The 25516-nt window shown below is 39.9% G+C and overlaps 1 protein-coding gene across 6 annotated transcripts in view; it reads left to right on the forward strand.

Moving 5' to 3' along the window:
• The window catches only part of ulk4 (unc-51 like kinase 4), a 755583-nt gene that overhangs the window by 340895 nt on the left and 389172 nt on the right, over window positions 1–25516 (forward strand). For all 6 annotated transcript variants that reach the window (XM_063070087.1, XM_063070088.1, XM_063070093.1 and 3 more), the window contains exon 25: window positions 18497–18553. In XM_063070087.1, coding sequence (XP_062926157.1) covers window positions 18497–18553 — 57 coding nt within the window. The remainder of the gene's footprint in view (window positions 1–18496; window positions 18554–25516) is intronic.

The raw sequence follows: 25516 nt of genomic DNA on the forward strand, positions 1-25516 counted from the left end.
AAATTCCAAAAGATAACAATACCAAAAAGAAAATACTACAAACAATGTAATTTAAGCATAAGAAACCAAGATAACATAATAGTATACTAGATTTTATATATATCAATGGAAAAAAAGAAAAAAAAACCCCAAAAAAAAAACCCACCGTGCAACTAACTAAAAGCAAAGCAAAGCAATGGGCTAACTTGAAACCAAACAGAGTTAAACTTAAAATCACGTCCTCAATCCCGACCTCCATTAAAACAGTGAAAAAAGCACAAGAAGGGTAAATATTACATTAAATGAAAATATCGAATAAAAGGTCCCCAAATCTGTTCAAATTTAAATGAAGAATCATAAAGGTTACTTCTAATTTTCTCCAGATTCAAACATAAAATCGTCTGAGAAAACCAAAAAAAGGTAGTTGGAGCATTAAGCTCTTTCCAATGTTGTAAAATACATCTTTTCGCCATCAAAGTAAGAAATGCAATCATTCTACGGGCTGAAGGGGAAAGATTACTAGAAATTTTAGGTAGTCCAAAGATAGCAGTAATAGGGTGAGGAGAGATATCTATATTTAATACCTTAGAAATAATATTGAAAATATCTCTCCAAAAAGTTTCCAAAGTAGGGCAAGACCAAAACATATGAGTTAAAGAGGCTATCTGCCCCGAACATCTATCACAGAAAGAATTAATATGCGTGTAAAAACGCGCTAACTTATCTTTGGACATATGTGCTCTATGAACTACTTTAAATTGAATTAGGGAATGTTTAGCACAAATAGAGGAAGTATTAACTAATTGTAAAATCTGCCCCCAATCATCCACAGAAATGGTAAGCCCCAATTCCTGTTCCCAATCTACCCTAATCTTATCAAATGGAGCTTTCCTAAGTTTCATAATAATATTATAAATCATAGCCGATGCACCTTTCTGACATGGATTAAGATTAATTATCGAATCTAAAATATATATAGGAGGAAGCATTGGAAAGGAAGAAAGTATAGTACTTAGGAAATTTCTAACTTGTAAATATCCAAAAAAATGTATTCTTGATAAGTTATATTTATTAGATAATTGTTCAAAAGACATAAGGGAACCATCTAAAAATAAATCCAAAAACCGTAAAATACCCTTAGTCTTCCAAGTTTGAAAAGCGCGATCCGTAAAAGAGGGAGGAAAAAATATGTTACCTAAAATAGGAATCGCTAACCCGAATTGATTAAGATCAAAAAATTTTCTGAATTGAAACCAAATACGCAAAGCATATTTAACGATCGGGTTAGAGACCTGCTTAAGGCGTTTCGAATCAAAAGGAAGAGATGAACCTAAAATAGAACCAAGTGTATAACCCTGAACAGATTGTAATTCCAATGCTACCCATTTAGGAATAGATAGTATGTCCCGGTCAAGTAACCAAAATTTCATATGTCGAATATTAATAGCCCAATAATAAAATCTAAAGTTAGGTAATGCTAAACCTCCATCTCTCTTAGCTTTCTGTAAATGTATTTTACCCAGTCTCGGATTCTTATTCTGCCAAATAAATGAAGAAATTTTAGAGTCGACTTTATCAAAAAAAGATTTAGGAACGAAAATTGGTAATGCCTGAAACACATATAAAAATTTTGGCAAAAAAAACATCTTAACTGCATTAATACGACCAATCAAAGTTAAATATAAGGGAAACCATTTAGATGAAAGTTGAGTAATATGGTCTATTAATGGTAAAAAGTTAGTCTTAAATAAATCTTTATGTTTACAAGTAATTTTAATCCCAAGATATGAAAGGTAATTATTAATCAATTTAAATGGAAATTTATAATATAAGGGAAGATGTTTATTAATCGGAAAAAGTTCACTCTTACTAAGATTTAATTTATAACCTGAGAAAAGACCAAATTGTGCTAATAACTCTAAAACAGCAGGAATAGATCTCTCAGGATTAGAAATATATAAAAGTAAATCATCAGCATAGAGTGATAATTTATGGGACTTTAATCCCCGAGTTATCCCAGTAATATTTGAAGATTCTCGAATAGCAATTGCAAGAGGTTCTAATGCAATATCAAATAATAGGGGACTAAGAGGACAGCCTTGTCGAGTACCACGAAAGAGAGGAAAAAAAGGTGAGTTTAAAGAGTTAGTACGAACTGAGGCTACAGGGAAGTGATATAACAGTTTAATCCAGGATATAAATTTCAAGCTAAAATTAAACATTTCAAGCACCTTAAATAAATAAGGCCATTCTACTCTATCAAAAGCTTTCTCGGCATCTAAAGAAATAACACACTCAAGAACATTTTGTGAGGGAGTATAAACGATATTTAACAATGTACGAATATTATAAAAAGAGTAACAACCTTTAATAAAACCCGTTTGGTCTTCCGAAATAATAGAAGGAAGTACTTTTTCTAGTCTATTTGCTAATAACTTAGAAAAAACTTTAGAATCAACATTTAATAAAGATATTGGTCTATAAGATGCACATTGAGCAGGGTCTTTATCCTTCTTTAGTATTAAAGAAATTGATGCTCTATTAAAAGATTCCGGAAGTTTACCAAGTTTCAAAGAAGCCTCAAAAACCTTATAGAGCCAAGGAATCAATAAAGAAGCAAAACATTTATAAAATTCAACGGTAAACCCATCAGGGCCAGGAGCTTTCCCCAGATTCATAGAAAAAATAACATTCTTAATCTCATCCATTGTAATGGAAGTATCTAATAAAGAAGACATATCCTGTGAAATCTGAGGGAAGTCTAACTTATCTAAAAAATCATTCATATATTTAGAATCTCGAGGAGACTCTGATTGATATAAAGAAGAATAAAAATCACAAAAGGTTTGATTAATCCCCACATGATCCAATATCAATCGATCATTTTGGTTATAAATCTGATTGATTTGAGATTTAACATAATTAGATTTCAATTGATTAGCCAGCAGCTTGCCAATTTTATCACTATGAACATAAAAATCACTTCTTGTTTTCTTTAATTGGTTTACAATCGAGGACGAGAGTAGTAAACTGTGTTCCATTTGAAGTTCAGTTCTTTGTTTGTATAGCTCCTCAGAAGGAGCCATAACATATTTCTTATCAATTTCTTTAATCTTGTCCACAATTGCCATCTCCTCCTGCTTCTGTTTCTTCCTCAAAGCAACGGAATACGAAATAATCTGACCCCGAATATAGGCTTTAAAAGTGTCCCAAAGAGTGTTAACCGAAATATCTTCTGTATGGTTAATTGTAAAAAAAAGCTCAATCTGTTCATTCATAAAATTAACAAAGTCCGAGTCCTGAAGCAACAGCGAATTAAAACGCCATTGTCTATTGTTTGGTATATTGGCCATAATTTTAATAGAAAGCTTAAGTGGAGCATGATCCGAAATGGTTATAGAATCATAATCACATTTAATCACTGAAGGAATGAGACGAGAATCAATAAAAAAAATAATCAATTCTTGAATAGGAATGATGAACATGTGAAAAAAAGGAAAAATCTTTTTCCTGAGGATGCAGAAAATGCCAAATGTCCGTCGACCCAGAATCAGAAAGAAAAAAATTAATCAAATTTGCAGATTTATTAGGTAAAGTCCGTAAAGGAGCCGAACGGTCCAAAGCTGGAGATAAACAGGTATTAAGATCTCCGCCCCAAATCAATGAAAACTCGTTCAAATTCGGAAACTGATCAAACAATGATTTATAAAATTCCGGACAATCCATATTAGGAGCATAAACATTAACCAAAACTACTTTTTTATTAAATAGTAAACCACTAACCAATAAAAATCTACCATTCGGATCAGAGATAATATCCTGTTGTATAAAAGTAACTGAGGAATCTATAAAAATAGAGACGCCTCGAATCTTAGCATTGGAGTTCGAATGAAATTGTTGTCCCTTCCAGAATTTGAAAAAACGTAGTCTGTCCCCCCTCCGTACATGGGTCTCTTGTAAAAATAAAATTTGTGCTTTAAGTCTCCGGAACACTTTAAAAACTTTTTTTCTTTTAATAGGATGATTAAGACCATTAGTATTCCAGGAGACAAAATTAATAATAGACTCCATAAATCCTAAAGTCAACCCACAACAAGGAGGATTGACAATAGGCGCGACCCACAAACCCGGAGAGGAAACAGAACATACAAAAGATACCGGGGAAAAGGACGCAACCAGTACTTCAATAATGTATATAGCCCAAAGAAAAACAAACTAAAACGTGAAGCCCCTCCCACCACCCCCACCCCAAGACCCCAAGGCAAAATCTAAAGCAGACCCGCCAGAAAGAAGCAAGCGCTAAAACTACCCCCATGACTTCCGGTATACGCTCCCTAAAAAAAAGGTATAAATATGAAAAGGATCAGCTAATTGTAAAACAGTAAAAAAATAAGTAAAAAAAAAAGTTAGCTCAATTAGAATACACACAGAACAGAACAAAAGCCGGAAAATATATATTAAAAAAAACCACAATAAACCTCAAACTCATGAATAGACACAGCAACAAAAAAAAATAGGATTATTAACATAAAGTGATTATAAAAAGCAAGACAGAATAAAATTTAAAAAAAACTACAAAATTTAAGGCCGCACAGGAAATACGTAAGATGACAAAAGGGAAGTAACCACCCAGAATCCCCTGGGAAAAGAAAGAAATGACGCAGTTAAAAAGAAAGTTTAGCAGCCATATTAAGAAATCAAAAGTAAACTTTTCTGCCCAAATAGGGCACAGAAAAGTTAAAACCAACCAATTCACAGCCTCCGATCAACGGAGAAAATTAAAAAAAAAGGCAATTAAGATGTTGAAGATGAAAGTTGATCCAGATAACTCTGGGCATCCGATGGAGAATCAAAAAAACGAAGGGCTCCATCTAACATACGAATCCTTAGACGTGCAGGGTACAGCAGCGCTGGTCTTAAATCCATCTTATAGAATTCCGACATCACGGATCTGTAACGGACCCGTTGGTCCCAGATTGGTTTACTGAAATCTTCCACGAATCGGAACTTAAGATCCGAAAAATCAATGAAACCTTTAGATCGAGCGAATCGAAACAGTCTCTCCTTGTCTTGAAAGTAATGAAAACGTAAAATAACATGCCTCGGTCTATCTGACCTAGACGAGTATGATGGGATTCTGTGAACACGATCCAGTAGCGGTGGTTGGTCAGGAAATACAGTAGGGAATGCATCTTTTAAAAGTTGAGAGAAATATTTCATGGGGTTGTTAGCTTCAACGGCTTCTCTCACGCCGATCATTCGTAAATTCTGCCGTCGCATTCTAGATTCCAAGTCAGAGTTTTTAAAAGTCAAAAAGTCAAGTTTCTTCTTCATTACATTAATTGTTTCTTCGATTTTCCCCATCTTAAGCTCACTTTGTTGCGCGAATTTTTGAAGATCAGATATAGCCGACTGATGTTCCGCAATACATGTTTGCATCTTATCAATTAAATCGGCAATTTTCTGGAAATTAGTTGAGATTTCCGCATGAATCAGGTCTTTAACAAAGCCTGCAATTTCCGTACGAATCATCTCCCTAACAGAGGTTGAAATTTCCCTCTGAATTAACTCCGATATCGCTTTCAAAGTCACCGGTGATTCAGTCGGAGGGAGATCCGTAGCTTTCGGTTTAGCCGAAGGTTTACCATCCTTGCCGTTTTTCCCGTTCTTAGACATAGCAGATCTAAGTATCATCCAATTGTCAGAGAATTCAGTTTAATTCAAAGTATTGTAAAAATTGATGCCTTAATGGTTAATTAAAGTATAGCTGACCATAGAGTAAAAAAACTCAGAGGTAATGGAGCGAGTCAAGAACGCGACTTCACTCCGTGAGCGCTACCGGAAGTCTGACCAGCCATATTTCTAGAGACACCTGGTAAAAAAAACAATTTCAGTAGCTTTGCTCAAGATTAAACAAAATGTCAGATCTGTAGTCAGAGCAGCTAATATTTGAACAAGAGGTATAGGTCAAAGCAAATGGGAAGGAAGACTTTGGAGAGAAAAGAGGGAGTGGGAAAGTGTAGAAAGAGAACAGAAAAAAGATGTTCTGGAAAGAGTTGCTGTTATTGAATTGCTGAAACAAGGGATTGTCTCAGATCAGGCAGCATTGATAGTGAGAGAAAATTATATAACATTTCAGATTAATGACTTTTCATCAGTTCAGATGAGAGTCCATGTACTGAAGCATTGACTCTATTTCTCCCTGCAGTTTCTCCCTGATCATTAGAACATCTCCTGTAATTTCAGACCTGAGCGCGAATGTTGGTAGTATGTGCACTTAGCAAATTCTTTGTGTGAACGATTGGTGCTCCAGTATCTCTTCACATCCCTTATGTAAGTGGGTTGACAGGTTAATTGGTCACTGATAATTGCCTCTGGTTTGCAGCTGCGTGTTGGGGATTTAATGGGAATGTGGGAAGACTAAGTAGACCAGTAAGTCTTGGTCAGTTGCGGGGAAATTGCTGGAGAAGATTCATAGGGATAGGATATATGAACATATGGATACCCAAGATCTAATGAGGAAGAGCCATCATGACTTTGTGTGTGACAGGCCGTGCCTTACCAACTTGATTGAGATTTTTGACAAGCTGATGAGAGAGATTGATGAGGGTAGGATAGTGGATGTTGTCAACATGGATTTTACTAAGATGTTTGACAAAACCCCTCATGCAAAGATAATCTAGGAGATTAAGGTGTATGGGGTCCATGTTGAATTAACTGTTTGGTTTCAGAACTGCCTTTTGCATGGAAGACAGAGGGTAGTAGTTGAAGGGGCATATTCAAGCTGGAATTCTGAAATTAGTGGAATTCTGCAGGGATCCGTGCTGGGAGCTCTGCTGTTTGTGATGAATATAATTGACCTGGATGAAAATGTAGCTGGGTGGGTTTGTAAGTTTACAGATGACTGGTGGAGTTGTGGATAGTGTAGAAGACTGGCAAAAAATAGAGCACAGGTGTGGCTGAGAAATGGTAGTTGGAGTTTAATCCAGATAAATGTGAGGTAGGGCAAATGCAAGGACACAGTACACTGTTAAGGCAAGGCCCTCTACAGTGTTGCTGAGCAGAGAGATCTTGGGATCCAAGATCATAGCTCCTTGAAAGTGGCTACGCAGGTCGATCGGGTGGTTAAGAAGGTTTATAGAATGCTTGCTTTTATCAGTTAAGGCATTTAGTTCCAAAGTCAGGGAGTTGTGCTGCAGCTTAACTCCGGTTAGGTTACATCTGGAGTATTGTGTGCAGTTCTGGTTGCCCCACTACAGGAAGGATACTGAGGCTTTGAAGAGAGTGCAGAAGAGGTTTAGCAGGATGCTGCCTGGTATGGAGAACATGTGTTATTACGAGGCTGGATAAACTTGGGTTGGTTTCTCTGGTGTGCCGGAGGCTGAGGGGAGATCCGATAGAGGTTTACAAGATTATGAGACCCATAGATAGAGTAGACAGAGAGTATCTGTTTCCCAAGATTGAAATGTATGATACCAGAGGGCATGCATTGAAAGTGAGAGAGGGTATGTTCAAGGGATGTGAGGGGTGAATTTTTTACTTCGAAAGTGGTTGACACATGGAATGCGCTGCCTGGTATGTTGGTAGAAGCAAATACATTAGAGGCTTTTGAGAGATGTTTGGACGGGCACATGGATGAGCAGAAGATGGAAGGATCTGGACATCATGTAGGTAGAAGGGATTAATGGTTAGATGTTTTTGATTTGCTTTTTAGCTGGTTCGACACAACATTGTGGGTCAAATGGCCTGTTGTTGAGCTGTACGGTTTTATACTCTGTAATAAAATGGCATTAGTGTTGGTTGATCATCAGCTTGGACTCATTGGCCATGAGGCTTGCCTCTGCGCTGTAGCGGTCTACACCGTCTGTGATGTTCATAGTGGCTGGATGGTGAGCATGGAAGCTCATTTGGGTTGTGATTACAAAATTTCTCTGTGAGGGAGGGTGAAATTTGCTGGTTAATTTGTTTTTTATTTGTCAAAAAGAAAACTCATAGATTGGTGAACGAAATTCTTTTCATTCATGGTATGCTGTGCCAACATCAGCCACTGACATGTATGTTACAAACAAAAGGTTTCCTTTGCTTGTATCCCTACAACAAGCTTCAGCCTCAAATTTAGCAGGGTACCTCTTTTGTATATTACTGTAAAATTCATTTTCCATTTCTGCAGGTAACCAACCCATGGTTTCCCTGACTGAGATTTGTACATACTGTATGCTTGAATTATTTTAGAATCATTGAGTTAGTTATATAACATGGAAACGGGCACTTCAGGTCCACACCTTCATGCCAGCCAAGGTGCCTAACAAAACTGGTCCCATTTGCCTGTGTTTGGATCATATCTATTTTAAACCTTTTTTTAACCTGTTCAAATATGTTTTCAAGTTGTAATTGTACCTATCTCTACCACTTCCTATGACAGCTCATTCTATATACCCATCACCCATGTAAAAAAATATGGCCCTCAAGTTCTCTTTTAATCTTTTTCCCTTTTCCTTAAACCTATGCTTTGTCTTATCCTGATACAAAAACTGTGACCATCCACCTTATCTATGCCCCTCATGATTTTATAAACCTCTATGTGGTCACTCTTTAGTCCCCCTTGCTCCAGAAAAAACAGTCTCAGCTTATTCAAGAAATATTAAAATATAGAAGTATTCTGTGTATTTCTGGTTGCGGTACTATAGAAAGGATGTGGTACCAAATCAGAATCAGCTTTATTATCAGTGACATGTGACGTGAAATTTATTAACTTAGCAGCAGCAGTTCAATGCAATACATAATCCAGCAGAGAGAAAAACATAAATAAAATAAAACATAATAATAAATAAACAAGTAAATCGATTATGTATGTTGAATAGATTTTTTAAGATGTGCAGTAACAGACATACTGTATATTAAAAAAAAGTGAGGTAGTGTCCAAAGCTTCAATGCCAATTAAGGAATCAGAATGCGGAGGGGAAGAAGCTGTTCCTGAATCGCTGAGTGTGTGCCTTCAGGCTTCTGTACCTCCTACCTGATGGTAACAGTGAGAAAAGGGCATGCTCTGGGTTCTGGAGGTCCTTAATAATGGATGCTGCCATTCTGAGACACCGCTCCCTAAAGATGTCCTGGGTGCTTTGTAGGGTGGTGCCGAAGATGGAGCTGACTAGATTTACAACCTTCTGCAGCTTCTTTCGGTCCTGTGCAGTAGCCCCTCCATACCAGACAGTGATGCAGCCTCTCAGAATGCTCTCCACAGTTCAACTGAAGAAGTTTTTGAGTGTATTTGTTGACATCCCAAATCTCTTCAAACTCCTAATAAAGCATAGCTGCCATCTTGCCTTCTTTATAACTGCATCAATATATTGGGACCAGGTTAGATCCTCAGAGACCTTGTCACCCAGGAACTTGTAGCTGCTCACTCTCTCCACTTCTGATCCCTCTATGAGGATTGGTATGTGTTCCTTCATCTTACCCTTCCTGAAGTCCACAATCAGCTCTTTCGTCTTACTAATGTTGACTGCCAGGTTGTTGCTGCGACACCATTCCACTAGTTGGCATATCTCACTCCTGTACGCCCTCTCGTCACCACTTGAGATTCTACCAACAATGGTTGTATCATCAGCAAATTTATAGATGGTACTTGAGCTATGTCTAGCCACACAGTCGTGTATATATAGAGAGTAGAGCAGTGGACTAAGCACACACTCCTGAGGTGCGCCAGTGTTGATCGTCAGCGAGGAGGCGATGTTATCACCAATCCACACAGACTGTGGTCTTCTAGGAAGTCGAGGATCCAGATGCAGAGGGAGGTACAGAGGCCCAGGTTCTGCAACTTCTCAATCAGGATTGTGGGAATGATGGTATTAAATACTGAGCAATAGTCAATGAACAACATCCTGACATAGGTGCTTGTGTTGTCCAGGTGGTCTAAACCCATGTGGAGAGCCATTGAGATTGTGTCTGCCGTTGACATATGTGGTGAAAGGCAAATTGCAATGGGTCCAGGTCCTTGCTGAGGCAGGAGTTCAATTGACAGAGTACTGAAGAGAATTACCAGGATGTTGGCTGGAATGGAAAAATTGGATAAGCTATGTTTACTCTCACTGAAACATAGAAAGATGAGTGGTGACCATAGAGTTTTTATACAATTATAAGGGGCATAGATAGGATCATAGAACTCCAAGGGCAGGAGAGTCTAGAATTAGAGCACACAGATTTAAGGTGAGAGGGGAGAAATTTTAAAGGAAATGTGAGGGGTAAGTTTTTTTCACACAAAAGGTGGAGATTATCTGGAATAGGCTGCCAGGGCAGGTGTTAAAGGTATATTCAGTTAAAACCTTCAAAAAGAATTTTGACAGGTATTTACTTAAGATAGGTGCAGAGGAGAGATATGGATCAATTGTAAGAGTCAGATAGCCACAAGTGTGAAGGCCAAGCGGTTAAGATGTTAGACTGAAATCCGGTGGGAATTCCACACGTAGCTGTGAACCCTGATTGAAGCACCGATACTTTAGGGAACAGATGACCATATAGGTTTTCTCCCCTGTGGTTAGGTGAGACTACAACTGGAGGTCACAGCTTTAAGGTGAATAGTGAAATACTTAAAGGGTACCTGAGGGGGAACTTCTTCACTCAGAAGATGGTACAAGTGTGGAAAGAGCTGCTAGTAGAAGTGGTCAATAGCAACCTTTAAGAGCAGATTGGATAGGTACACGGATGAGAGGGATGTAGAGGGCTATAGACCAGGTGCAGGTAGATGGGACTAGACAGAAGAACAGGTCAGCACCGATCAGATGGGTCAAAAAGCCTGTTTATGTACTGTATTATACTTGTTTTAGAGATGCAGCATGATAGCAGGCCTTCATGGCTTAACGAACCGATGCTATCCAATTACACCCATGTAACTAATTAACCTACTCACCCTTATGCCATTGGGATTGGAGCTCACAGGGGAAACATACAAACTCCCCGTGACAGTGATTGGAATTGAACATGGGTCACTGCCGCTGTAATAGCATCATGCTAACCGCTACGTTTTTGTGCCGCCCATGACTCCATGTAGGCCAGTAGGATTAGAGTAGATAGGCAATACAGTCAGCATAGAAAAGGTGGGCCAAAAATCCTTTTTCAATGCTGAATGATTTAATGATGATTCTATGTAGCTGGCCAAAGCTCCACTTTATTAGATTCCTTACTTCCTATGTAGTTGGTAAAGTGAGAAACTTTGTGTCTGCTGGTTTTGCTTTAAGTTGGAAGGGTTTTGAATTTATTAGGGTAAATTGTGGGATATTTAAACAATTTTGTCATTATTTATTGCATCCAGTGCAACAGTTAAGTATCACAAATGTTACATACTGCGGGTCAGGTGTTGAGTAAAACCCATGATGTGCTTTGGACTGGTCACAGAAAAATATAGCAAGTTGAATTTTGGGCTTTCCCCACAAACTATTGTCTAGACATCCACTTGTAAACTGCCATGGTTTATAAACCCTTGTTCACAAGAAGTATATGCATACCAGGTTTATTTTACATATGACTTACAGAAAACACTCTTATTATGTTCAAGTCAAGCCACCTCTCGCTTTTCCAAACTCCAGTGGGTTGAAGGCTTGTCAAATTAAACTTCTAATAGCGTAACTCTCTTCCTTAAATTATGAGATAAGTTCTCTACACATTACTCCAGATGGAGTCATGCCCTATGTAACTGAAACAGGTCCTCTGGCATTGTATTAAATTTACCTGGTACTAAACCATAGATGGCATCCGTTAGTCTCGTGAGACCATGGATCTGCGCCTGGAAAGTCTTGCTTCAGTCTCTCCAGGACGCAGGCCTGGGCAAGGTTGTACAGAAGACAGGTAGCTGCCCAAGCAGCAAGTCTCTCCACACCACCAATGTTGTCCAAGGGAAGGGCAAGGGCTGATACAACTTGGCACCGGTGACGTCGCAGGAGTTGCCAGAGCAAGGTTGAAAGCAATGTTAGACTGGCTTAGGGACTCCGGCTCTGGATTTGTCCTCAGGGTTTACTCCCGAAGCCTTTCCCATAAGTGGGTATGGCCACAAGGCAGCGGAGGTTTGAAATCTGAGTTTTCCCTCTCTTAGATGGACTGCCTTCCCAGGCTGACGAGCTCCATCTACCCGAAGCACTGGTCTTAAGGCGTGAGGACCTGCCTTTGCCCCTTCTCCTGTCAGTAGAAACAGTTCCACCAGGCACGCGAAGGCCAAGAGTTCGACTAAACCATAATATTCCGAAAATCAAATAACTTTGCATACTGGAAATCTAGAATAAAAACAGAAAATGTTCAGGTGGCGTTTGTGGAAAGAGTAAGAGGGTTAATATATTCGATCGAAGACTCATTGTTAGAACTGAGATGGAAAGTAACAAGTTTACTTTAAATTCCAGTGAGGTAGGAGTAGTGCAAAGGGAATATTTTTGTAAGGTGAAGCTGGAATTGTAGTTGGGAGTATGCTGTGGACAAAGCATAGAAGACACAGGATTGTGTAGAAGCTGAGATGTGCAGGTCATTGGTCTAGGAAATGCCCAGCAAATCAGGTGGCTCCTCCCCTTTAAATTGCTCTTTCTTGTTGTAATGTATGTATTCTGTGTGTTTTGAAAGGTTGCCTTAAATGTCTGCCACTGCATTCTAGTTGGCTGATTCCTTATCCTAATTTCTAGAGACTTGAAAAGAATTCCATTCACTGCTCTACTGTTGTCCAATTTTCATGACATCAAGGTCAAAATTTACCCTTAATTTGTTTATTAATGCCACCTAAGGCTGAGACCTTTGTTAATTGTAATCTAGGTATACAATTTGGATGTGATTTGCAAGGCGAGGTTAGTAAGATTACAGATGGTTCTAAAATAGATCGTGTAGAAGGTTAAAGAGTCATAGAAAAGTACAGCACAGAAACAGGCTTTTCAGCCCATCTAGTCTGTGCTGAACCATTTAAATTGCCTACTGCCATCGACTTGCATTGGGACCATAGCCCTCATAGCCCTACATCCATGTACCTATCTAAACTTCTCTTAAATGGTGAAATTGAGCTCATGTGTACCACTTGCTCTGGCACCTCATTCCAAACTGTCTCGCCCCTCTGTTCCCCTTAAACTTTTCGCCTTTCACCTTTAACCCATGTGACCTCTAGTTGTAGTCCCACCCAACTTCAGCGGAAAAGCCTGCTTGCATTTACCCTATCTATACCCCTCGTAATTTTGTATACCTCTATGAAATCTCCTGTGAATCTTCTACATTTCAAGGAATAAAGTCCTAACCCCTATTCAATCTTTCCATATAACTCAGATCCCTTAGACCTGGCAACATCCTTGTAAAGTTTCTCTGTACTCTTTCAGCCTTATTAACATCTTTGCTGTAGGTAGGTGACCAAAACTGCACACAATATTCCAAATTTGGCCTTACCAATGTCTTATACCACTTCAATTTAGCAACCCATCTCATGTCTCAGTACGTTGATATATGAAGGCCAATGTGCCAAAAGCTCTCTTTACAACCCAATCAATCTGTGCTGCCACTTTCAATGATTTATGGACTTGTATTCTCAGATTCTTTTGTTCTACTACATTGTAATGAATAATTACAGTTGTCTTGATCAGCAAGATATGTGGACAGAGGATTGGCAAATGTCTTTCAATACAGATAAGCATAAGGTATTACATTAACCATCTAACAACTACAGCACGGAAACAGGCCATCTCGGCCCTCCTGGTCCATGCTGAACTCTTACTCTCACCTAGTCCCACTGACCATCTAGCTGTCCAATTTAACTTTAAATGACAACGTTGAATCTGCCTCAACCACTTCTGCTAGAAGCTCGTTCTACACAGCTACCACTCTCTGAGTAAAGAAGTTTCCCCCTCATGTTACCCCTAAACTTTTGCCCTTTAACTCTCAACTCATGTCCTCTGTTTGAATCTCCCCCACACTCAATGGAAAAAGCCTATCCACGTCAGCTCTATCTATCCCCCTCATAATTTTAAATACCTCTATCAAGTCCCCCCTCAACCTTCTACATTGCAAAGAATAAAGACCCAACTTGGGTCTTGAATAAAGGCCAGCATACCAAAAGCTTTCTTCACCACCCTATCCACATGAGATTCCACCTTTAGGGAACTATGCACCATTATTCCTAGATCCCTCTGTTCTACTGCATTCTTCAATGCCCTACCATGTACCATGTATGTCCTGTTTTGATTAGTCCTACCAAAATGTAGCACCTCAAATATATCAGCATTAAACTCCATCTGCCATCTTTCAGCCCATTCTTCTAACTGGCATAAATCCCTCTGCAATCTTTGAAAACCTACTTCATTATCCACAACTCCACCTATCTTAGTATCATCTGCATACTTACTCATCCAATTTACCACCCCATCATCCAGATCATTAATGTTTATGACAAATAACATTGGACCCAGTACAGATCCCTGAGGCACACCACAAGTCACCGGCCTCCAATCTGACAAACAGTTAACAACAGGAATTCTGCAGATGCTGGAAATTCAAGCAACATACATCAAAGTTGCTGGTGAACGCAGCAGGCCAAGCAGCATCTCTAGGTAGAGGTGCAGTCGACGTTTCAGGCCGAGACCCTTCGTCAGGACATTCTTCGTCCTGACGAAGGGTCTCGGCCTGAAACGTCGACTGCACCTCTTCCTAGAGATGCTGCTTGGCCTGCTGCGTTCACCAGCAACTTTGATGACAAACAGTTATCCACCACTACTGTCTGGCGTCTCCCATTCAGCCACTGCTGAATCCATTTTACTGCTTCAATATTAATACCTAACGATTGAACCTTCCTAACTAACCTTCTGTGTGGAACCTTGTCAAAGGTCTTACTGAAGTCCATATAGACAACATCCACTGCTTTACCCTCGTCAACTTTCCTAGTAACCTCTTCAAAAATTCAATAAGATTTGTCAAACATGACCTTCCACGCAAAAATCCATGTTGACTGTTCCTAATCAGACCCTGTCTATCCAGATAATTATATATACCACCTCTAAGAATACTTTCCATCAATTCACCCACCACTGACATCAAACTCACAGGCTGATAATTTCTAGGTTTACTCTTAGAGCCCTTTCTAAACAATGGAACAACATGAGCAATACGCCAATCCTCCGGCACCATCCCCGTTTCTAATGACATTTGAAATATTTCTGTCAGAGCCCCTGCTATTTCCACACTAACTTCCGTCAAGGTCCTAGGGAATATCCTGTCAGGACCCGGAGACTTATCCACTTTTATATTCCTTAAAAGCTCCAGTACTTCCTCTTCTTTATAATCATCATAGTTTCGATAACTTCTCTACCTGTTTCCCTTATCTTACACAATTCAATATCCTTCTCCTTGCTGAATACCGAAGAAAAGAAATTGTTCAGAATCTCCCCATCTCTTTTGGCTCCACACATAGCGGTCCACTGTGATTCTCTAAGGGACCAATTTTATCCCTCACTATCCTTTTGCTATTAATATAACTGTAGAAACCCTTGGGGTTTATTTTCACCTTACTTGCCAAAGCAACCTCTTATCTTCTTTTAACTTTTCTAATTTCTTTCTTAAGATTCTTTTTACATTCTTTATATTCCTTGAGCACCTCATTTACTCCAAGCTGCCTATATTTATTGTAGATACCTCTCTTTTTCCGAACCAAGTTTCCGATATCCCTTGAAAACCATGGCTATCTCAAACTTTTAACCTTTCTTTTCAACCTAACAGGAACATAAAGATTCTGTACCCTCAAAATTTCACCTTTAAATGACCTCCATTTCTCTATTACATTCTTCCCATAAAACAAATTGTCCCTATCCACTCCTTCTAAATCCTTTCACATCTCCTCAAAGTTAGCCTTTCTCCAATCAAAACTCTTAACCCTGGGTCCAGACCTATCCGTCTCCATAATTATATTGAAACTAATAGCATTGTGATCACTGGACCCGAAGTGCTCCCCAACACATACCTCCGTCACCTGACCTATCTCATTCCCTAACAGGAGATCCAACACTACCCCTTCTCTAGTTGGTACCTCTATGTATTGCTGCAAAAAACTATCCTGCACACATTTTACAAACTCCAAACCATCCAGCCCTTTTACAATATGAGCTTCCCAGTCTGTGTGTGGAAAATTAACATCTCCCACAATCACAGCCTTGTGCTTACTACAAATATCTGCTATCTCCTTACAAATTTGCTCCTCCAATTCTTGCTCCCCATAAGTGTTACTACACCTTTCCCATTCCTCAATTCTACCCAAATAGGCTCTCTTGACAAGCCCTCTAATCTATCCTGCCAGAGCACCGCTGTAATATTTTCTCCGACAAGCAATGCAACACCTCCCCATCTTGTCCCTCCGATTGTATCACACCTGAAACAATTAAATCCAGGAATATTTAGTTGCCAGTCACACCCCTCCTATAACCTTGTTTCACTAATAACTACCACATCATACTTCCAGGTATCAATCCATGCTCTAAGCTTATCCGCCTTTCTTATAATGCTCCTAGCATTAAAATAAATGCATTTAAAAATTTTCCACCTCTTACTCTCTGTTTATCACTAACGGTGCAAACAACTTTACTATTTTCTTTTTCTTCCTTCTCCCCTACATCTGTTCCTATTCTCTGGTTCTGCTCCCCGCCCCCCCCATCTAGTTTAAATCCACCGGAGCCTCTCTAGCAAACCTACCTGCAAGAATATTTGTCCCCCTCCAGTTCAGATGTAAACCGACCCACCGGAACAGGTCCCACCTTCCCTGGAAAACTGCCCAATTATCTATAAATCTGAAGCCCTCCCTTCTGCACCATGTCTTCAGCAACATGTTGATCTGCGCTATCTTACTATTTCTAAACCCGCCTGCACGTGGCACTGGTAGCAATCCTGAGACTGTTATCCTGGAGGTCCTGTCCTTTAACTTGGCGCCTAACTCTCTAAACTCACCTTTCAGGACCTCCTCACTCTTCCTACCCATGTCATTGGTCCCTGCATGGACAACGACATCCGGCTGCTCACCCTCCCTCTTGAGAACTCGATCCAAGATATCGCGGACCTTGGCACGAGGGAGGCAACAGACCATCCAGGATTCTCGATCTCGTCCACAGAACCTCTTATCTGTCCCCCTAACTATCGAATCCCCTGTCACTACTGCTCTCCTCTTTTCCCTCCTTCCCTTCTGAGTTGAGGGTCCCATCTCGGTGCCAGAGATGCAACCACCACAACTTGTCCCTGGTAGGTCGTTCCCCATCAACAGTATCCAAAACGATGTACTTATTATTGGTGGGAACGTCCACAGGGGTGCTCTGCACATTCTGTCTATTCCCTTTCCCTCTCCTGACAGTCACCCAGCTACCTGTCTCCTGACTCTTAGGGGTGACTATCTCCCTGTAACTGCTCTCTATTTCTGCCTCTGCCTCCAGAATAATCCGAAGTTCATTCAGCTCCAGCTCCAGATCCAGCTCCAGTTTCCCAACTCGGTTTGTCAGGAGCTGCAGTTGGATGCACCTTTTGCAGGGGTAGTCATCAGGGACAATTGTGCTGTCCCTGACTTCCCACAGCCTGCAAACGGAGCACTCAACTGCCCTAACTACTGCCTCCATTACCTACTCTTAAGGTAATTAGAGTAATTAAAGGAACTTACCCGGCCTTACCTCACTTGGAGTGAAGCTCTTCCTCAGCCTCTGCTCGCCGAAGCCTCAGGAGCCAAAGCCTTCCTACTCTGTCTCTCTCTACTCCGTCGCCCCCTCCATTAATCTGCTCTTTTAAACACTTGGGGAGCTTCAGTTACAATGAAAGGTTACGTAGATTTCCTGAACTGTAGGATATTAAGGGATGACCTGATAAACTATGTAAGATCATGAGGGACATTAACAGGGTGAGAGCACCTAATTTTTTCCCAGGAAGGGGATGCTAAAACATGAGGGAATAGGTTTAAAATCAGCGGCAAGAAATTTAAAAGAGGTTTCAGGTAGAGTTTCTTCACACAAAGGATGGTGCACGTTTAGAATGAACTACCAGAAAGATGCTTGGGTGACATATTAGAAATATTTTAAAAGCATCTAGATAAAGCACATGGATAGAAAGAAGATGGGCAGATGGGACTAGCTCCCCGAGCAACTAAATCAGCATGGATTAGTTGGGCCAAAAGATTACCTTCTATGTTGTATGACTCTATGACTGTAACCGATCTGGAGTAAGCAGCTGAAGGAGACTAGTTTAAACTGTCTCTAGTTTGATAGGGTTTGTTTGTGTCTGTAAAATGCAATTTATGCACCAGCTTCTTGGCTTCTAGCAGAAAGAAAGCATTTGGAATGTTTATCCAAATCTGTACTGTTCATATGGATTCAAGTTTTATGCACACTTTAACAGATCTCTCAAATACATGGAGATTAATTAATAGGATTTTGCCACTGTCATATAGGTACATATGTGCATTTTAGTAGCATCAATATGTTCAGGGATTTAATATTTGGCACTGGCAATTATTTACAAAAATCGTGAATTATTAATTATCTATTTTCAGGTATTTAGACCACGGATTATCAATGAGGAATTTCTTATCAACTGCGGAGCATTGCTTGTAAGTAATGGATTTTATTGTAACTGACTATATAGAAAATGGGAATGAACATTGGATTTATATAGACTTGCTACTTTTGTCTCGGTGATTTTTACACTTATATCAGGTCCTCTCCTCGACATCTTGTGCTCCATTGAAAACAAACCCAGACTTTGGTGACCAGAAATGTACACAGTGTCCAGTTCTGGCCACATCAGTACTTGATAAAGTTGTACCATAGTTCCCTGCCTTATATTCTGTGTAATGAAAGCGAACATTCTTGTAGGCAAGAAATGATCTCGTGCTTTCCCTGCGTGTATAACGAATAAACTCTTATTGGGCTTCTAGCCGGGTACCAGTATTGATTATTACTGACATTTCCACCTTCGTCAGAGTTTATAATCGATACCCATACCTGGCTGGAAGCCTGAGAAAAGTTTATTCTTATATGCCCTCATTATACTTCATCTATCTGTGCTGCTACCTACAGGGATCTTCAGGTTGTGCAGCTGGAACCCTCTGTTCCTCAATGCTGTCTAGGGCCCCACTATTGATGCTATGTGCCGTTCCTTTATTAGAATTACATTCTGACCGTATATGAATGTGTGTCCACCTCTTGTACATCTGAACTGATAGTGAGACCGTACTTGCCAGCGAACTGTGAAAGGGAACAAAGGGACTTTAAAAGTAACTGTTATATCATATTGCTGAAAGAGTCTGTTGGGCAGTTCTCCCAGTTTAGAGACCAGCCCCAGATACTTGCAAGGACAACTCAAAATTTTTGACTTGGTTGAGAGCACAGAGAGCAGCACATCTGAATTTGGTGCGTTGATCACTGCTGAGTGATCTATCAAGTGCTATTCTTGCTATTTTTTAGTGTAGCAATTCTATCACAGCTCATTTGCTAAATATTTGTAATGTTGTGCTAGTGTTTGTGGATAATTATATTTCTAGGATTTGAATGTTAATGTCCACGTCAGCTTTGATTTGATTTTTTAACGTTTTAATTATTATCCACAAAGTATGATTTATTTTAGTTATCCAAAATGTTTACCAATAAAATTTATTATCACTTATTTTCATCAACTGTAGTCAAAATGCCAAGCAGTCATTGGCTAACATACAGTATTATGACTCTACATTGATTCTGCAGCTTTAGCGTGTACTTTCCCACGCTTTGAAATCTGCTTGCTTTGAAGGACTTAGTATGGAGAGTGCTGAAATTTCTAACTTCTGCTGGTTTTATTAATGCTGTGTCTAATGATGTCATGGACTTTGTTGCTTGTTCTGGTTCTTAATGCAAATTTTCACATGGATTGAAACAACACTACTTTGCAATTTTTTGCAAAGTGGTTTTCTTCTCAAACGTGATTCTGACATTCACTGTGTCTCATGGGTTTCTATTTACTGAGGTTGGTTATTGCTTGGTTGAATACGAAAACTGCTAAACCACTAACTCATGCTTTCTTTAATATAATTGAACTTTTATTGTTATATTGTCCCACTGACACTTGTATTATTTTGTTTCTCTATTCACTGGCATCATTCACCCAGAGACTAACACTTCAGTGATAGATTTGATTGGCCATGTGCAGCATTCTGACAGTAAATTAAAGATTCTGCACAATTGCCAGATTTGATCCAAGGAGACCTTTGGGTGGTAGTGTTTTTTTTTGGTTTTAAAGTTGAAGAATTCAGACCCTACTCATTGCTAACTATGAAATATTTGGTTTTCTTATATAGTTACTGATTTTCATGAAAACGAAGCAAGTACACATTTCCAGGTTGATTCCAGGGATGAAGGGGTTAACCTATGAAGAGAGATTGAGTCCCCTGGGACTGTACTGTCTGGAATTCAGAAGAATGAGAGGGGATGTTATAGAAACATACAAAATTTTGAAAGGGATAGATAAGATAGAAGTAGGAAAGTTGTTTCCATTGGCAGGTGAGACTAGAACTAGGGGACATTGCCTCAAGATTCAGGGGAGAAGATTTAGGACGGAGATGAGGAGAAACTGTTTTTCCCAGAGACTGGTGAATCTGTGGAATTCTCTACCCAGGGAAGCAGTTGAGGCTTCTTCACTAACTATATTTAAGATGCAGTTGGATAGATTTTTACATAGTAGGGAATTAAGGGTTGTGGGGAAAGGGCAGGTAGATGGAGCTGAGTTTACAGACCGATCAGCCATGATCTTATTGAATGGTGGGGCAGGCTCGATGAGCCAGGTGGCCTACTCCTGCTCCTATTTCTTATGTTCCAGAATACTTTTATTTCAGAATTCTTCAATTTTATTGGACATTTTCTTACCATCCTTCAGAATGGAAAATTCATTACCAGTATGTTACTGAAATTTAACATTAATACATGTTTATTATCAAGCAGAAATAGGTTGATCATGTGAGTTTGTAATTGAACAAATTCTGTTGAGTTTGAAGCTCTGAATAACTGATCACTATCTGGGAACATTAAATTTTAGCAATTTTCCTAAAGTCAGAATCAGAATCAGAATTAGAATCAGGTTTATTATCACCGGCATGTGTTGTGAAATTTGTTAACTTAGCAGCAGCAGTTCAATGCAATACATAATATAGAAGAAAGAAAAAATAATAATAAATAAGTAAATCAATTACAATATTCTTGTATTGAATAGATTAATAAATCATGTAAAAAACAGAAATAATATAAAAGAAGTGAGGTAGTACTCAAGGGTTCATGTCCATTTGGGAATTGGATGGCAGAGGGGAAGAAGCTGGTCCTGAATCGCTGAGTGTGTGCCTTCAGGCTTCTGTACCTCCTTCCTGATGGTAACAGTGAGAAAAGGGCATGTCCTGGGTGCTGGAGGTCTTTACTAATGGACGCTGCCTTTCTGAGACACCGCTCCTTGAAGATGTCCTGGGTACTCTGTAGGCTAGTACCCAAGATGGAGCTGACTGAATTTACAACCCTCTGCAGCTTTTTCTGGTCCTGTGCAGTAGCCCCCCCTCCCCATACCAGACAGTGATGCAGCCTGTCAGAATGCTCTCCACAGTACATACAAAGAAGTTTTTGAGTGTATTTAGATATACCAAATCCTTTCAAATTCCTTGATGCACTATCAATAACTCCAAAAGACTGGAAGTAGAGTAAATACTGAAAGGCTTTTATTAACAGTAAAATGGATCCACGTCCATGCTGTATGTCTGTCCTGGACTGTGGGAGGAGCAATGACACAATCGCCTTTATTCAGGGGTCTGTTGGAGGAGCCACAGGAGCAGTCAGTAGAGGGGCATATCCAGACAGGTAACCCAGTTACAACCTATACACATGGTTAACCACACTCCTAATGAAGTATAGTCGCTGTCTTGCCTTCTTTATAACTGCATAGGACCAGGTTAGATCCTCAGAGATCTTGATACCCAGGAACTTGAAGCTGCTCACTCTCTCCACTTCTGATCCCTCTATGAGGATTGGTATACATTCCTTCATCTTACGCTTTCTGAAGTCCACAACCAGCTCTTTCGTCTTACTGACATTGAATGCAAGGTTGTGGCTGTGGCACCATTCCACTAGTTGGCATATCTCACTCCTGTACGCCCTCTCATCACCACCTGAGATTCTACCAACCATGGTTGTATCATCAGCAAATTTATAGATGGTATTTGAGCTATGCCTAGCCACACAGTCATGGGTATAGAGAGAGTAGAGTAGTGGGCTAAGCACACACCTCTGAGGTGCACCAGTGTTGATCGTCAGCGAGGAGTTATAGTGATGGAGTCATAAAGGTTAAAGAAATAAAAAAATAAAGGCATCAGGGACAATTAAGATAGATTTGGATACTGTTGAGAGGGACGGCATGCCAGAGAGAAGCTGTAGCAACCTGATCTTTGCCAGTGTCTCTGAGGCTCAGAACTGCAGGGGCAGATGAGGAATGCAGTAGTGATGGGGGATTCGCTAATTAGAGGAGCGAACAGCAGATTCTGTGGGTGTGAAAGAGACACCTGGATGATATGTTGCCTCCCAGGTGCCAGGGTCAAGGGTGTCCTAGATCAGGTCCACAGCATTCTAAAGGAGGAAGGTGAACAGCCAGAGTTTGTGGTACATATTGATACCAATAACATAGTTAAGAAAAGGAGGAGGTCCTGAAGATAGGATATAGGGAGTTATAGGAGGTAGAAAGTTGAAAATCAGGACCTCCAGGTTAGTTATCTCTGCATTGTTGCCCTTGATATGTGCCAGTGAGAATTAGAATTGGATGATTTGGCAGATGAATGCATGGATGAAGAATTGGTGCTAGTTAGTGCTAGCTTCCAAGAGAGGGAATTTGTAGAACGCCTATGATTTTGTTTTTTACATCAGGATGTGGTTGACCCTACTGGGAGAACAGCAATTCTGGATCGGGTGTTATATAATGACCTAGAATTGATTAGGGAGCTTAAGATAAAGGAACCCTAAGGAGGCAGAGATCATGAAATGATAGAATTCACCTTATACCTTGAGAAGGAGAAGCTAAAATTGAATGTATCAGTATTATAGTGGAGTAAAGGGAATTACAGAGGCATGCGAGAGGAACTGGCAAAAGTTGATTGGAAAGGGACACTGGCAGGGATGACAGCAGAGCAGCAATGGCAGAAATTTCTGGGAGTAATTCAGAAGGTGCAGGGAAGATACATCCCAAAGATGAAGAAGTATTCTAAAGAGAGGACGAGCATACCTTGGCCATCAAAAGAAGTTAAAGACAACATTACAGCTAGAGACAGGGCTTATAATAGAGCACAATTAGTGGGAAATTAGAGGATTGGGAAGCTTTTAAACACCAGCAGAAGGCAACTGGAAAAAAAAGCCATGAAGGGAGAAAAGTTAAAATATGAAAGTAAGCTAGCCAACGATTTGAAGGTGAATACAATTTTTTTTCAGGTACTTAAAGAGTAAAAGAGAGATGAGAATAGATATCGGATCACTGGAAAATGATGCAGGAAAGATAGTAACTTGGGGGGGGAGAGAAATGGTGGATAAATTTAATAAGTACCTTGCATCAGTTTTCACTATGGAAGTCACTAGCAGAATGCTAGAAATGCCAAAGTGTCAGGGTAGAAGTGACTGTCCACAAGATGACAAGATATAGGAGCAGGATTAAATCATTTGGCATATGGAGTCTGCTCTGCCGTTTCATCATGACTGATCCATTTCCCTCCCAGTCCTATTCTCCTGCCTTCTTCAATAACCCTTCAACGTGGTCAAGATGGCACCAATGCTCCCTTGGTCGACATCTTCCAGATAGCCCACAAAAATGTCTATTTTATTTCTTTTACATCTGATTTTCACCTGAAGTGTGTTTCTGGGATCGTTAGAACCTTTGATTTACAGTTTGGAAATCGATTGAGTGATTCAGCGCTTTGCTGTCTCTGCAAAGAGTCCAGGAAGCAAACATGCTGGGAAAGCCTTAATGCGAAGAGACTTAGAAACACGAACCAACTAAAGTATCGAGGAAGGTTAAGACATTGAAGTAAGTGCAAAGGGTGAGTAATAGTCCAGTGCCAACTGCCCACCTTGTCTGTGAGCAGCTTATCTCTTTGTGGTGGCTAGCTGTGACAGCCAGGTAGACCTCTGCCTCGTGTGGTGTCCCTCTCTTTCAAAGACTGTTCGTGATGTTGGAGGATGTTTCATGATTCTGCATCTATGATTGGATTACTGCTTTAAGGACTATGGACTTTTTTAGATGAATGGTTATCATATTCTGTGTTTTTTCTGCCATTCCTTTCCATTTTGTTGTACAGGGAGAGGGGTTTTGAGGGTTGATGTTCTTGCTGCAATCTGTTAGATTTTTGTGTTGGAGAGGGGTTGTTTTGGGGTTGATGTTCTTGCGCTGTTAGATTTTTGTGCTAGGGAGGGGCTGTTTGGAGGAAGTTGATATTCTTGTTCCAATCTGTTAGATTTTTGTGTGGGGGAGGGCTTGTTTGGGGTTGATGTTCTTGTTCCAATCTGTTAGATTTTTGTGCTGGAAGGGTTGTTTGGGGATTGATGTTCTTGATGCAGTTTGTTAGATCTTTGTGCTGGGAAGGGATTGTTTGGGGAGGGGGGGTCGATATTCTTGTTGTGTTCTGTGTGGGGGTTGTTTTAGCGTCAATGTTCTTGTTTTGAGTGAAGGAAGGGGGTTTGGGGGTTGATGATGAGGATAACGTTCTTTTATTGTGTGAGGAGTAGGTTTGATGTTTCTCTCTGAATGGCCTCCATGTTCTTTCTTTGTTTCATGACAATCTGGAGAAGATGTATCTCAGAGTTGTATATGGATACATACTTTAATAGCAAATGAACTTCGAATCCTGACAAATCAAGATCTATCAACCTCTGCCTTAAATATACCCAATAACTTGGCCTCCACAGCCACCTGTGGCAATAAATTCCAGAAATTTACCACTCTCTGCCTAAAGAAATGCCTCCTCATCTCCATTCTAAATGTACATCCCTCTATTCTGAGGCTGTGTCCTCTTGTCCTAGACTCGCCAACCACAGGAAACATCCTTTTCACATTCAGTTTGTTGAGGCCTTTCAATATTCAGTAGGTTTCAGTGAGATTTCCCTCACCACATCCCCCCCATTCTTTTGAATTTCTGCGAGTACAGGCCCAGAGCCATCAAACGCTCTTCATATGGTACGTCTTTCAATCTCAGAATCACTTTTGTAAACTTCCTTTGAACCCTCTCCAGTATCAGAACATTCTTTCTTAGATAAGGGTCCCAAAGCTACTCACAATACTCCAAGTGAGGACTCAGTAGTGCCTTATAAAGCCTCAACATTACATCCTTGCTTTTATATTCTAGTCCTCTCGAAATACATGCTAACATTGTATTTGCCTTCCTTAGTACTGACTCAACCTGCAAGTTAACCTTTAGGGAATCCTGCACAAGGACTTTTGGACCTCAGGTTTTTGAATTTTCTCTGCATTTAGAAAATAGTCTATGTAAGTGTATGACCATACACTTTTCGATACTGTGTTCCATCTACCA

Source organism: Mobula hypostoma, chromosome 17, assembly GCF_963921235.1.
Source record: "Mobula hypostoma chromosome 17, sMobHyp1.1, whole genome shotgun sequence".
NCBI lineage: Eukaryota > Metazoa > Chordata > Chondrichthyes > Myliobatiformes > Myliobatidae > Mobula > Mobula hypostoma.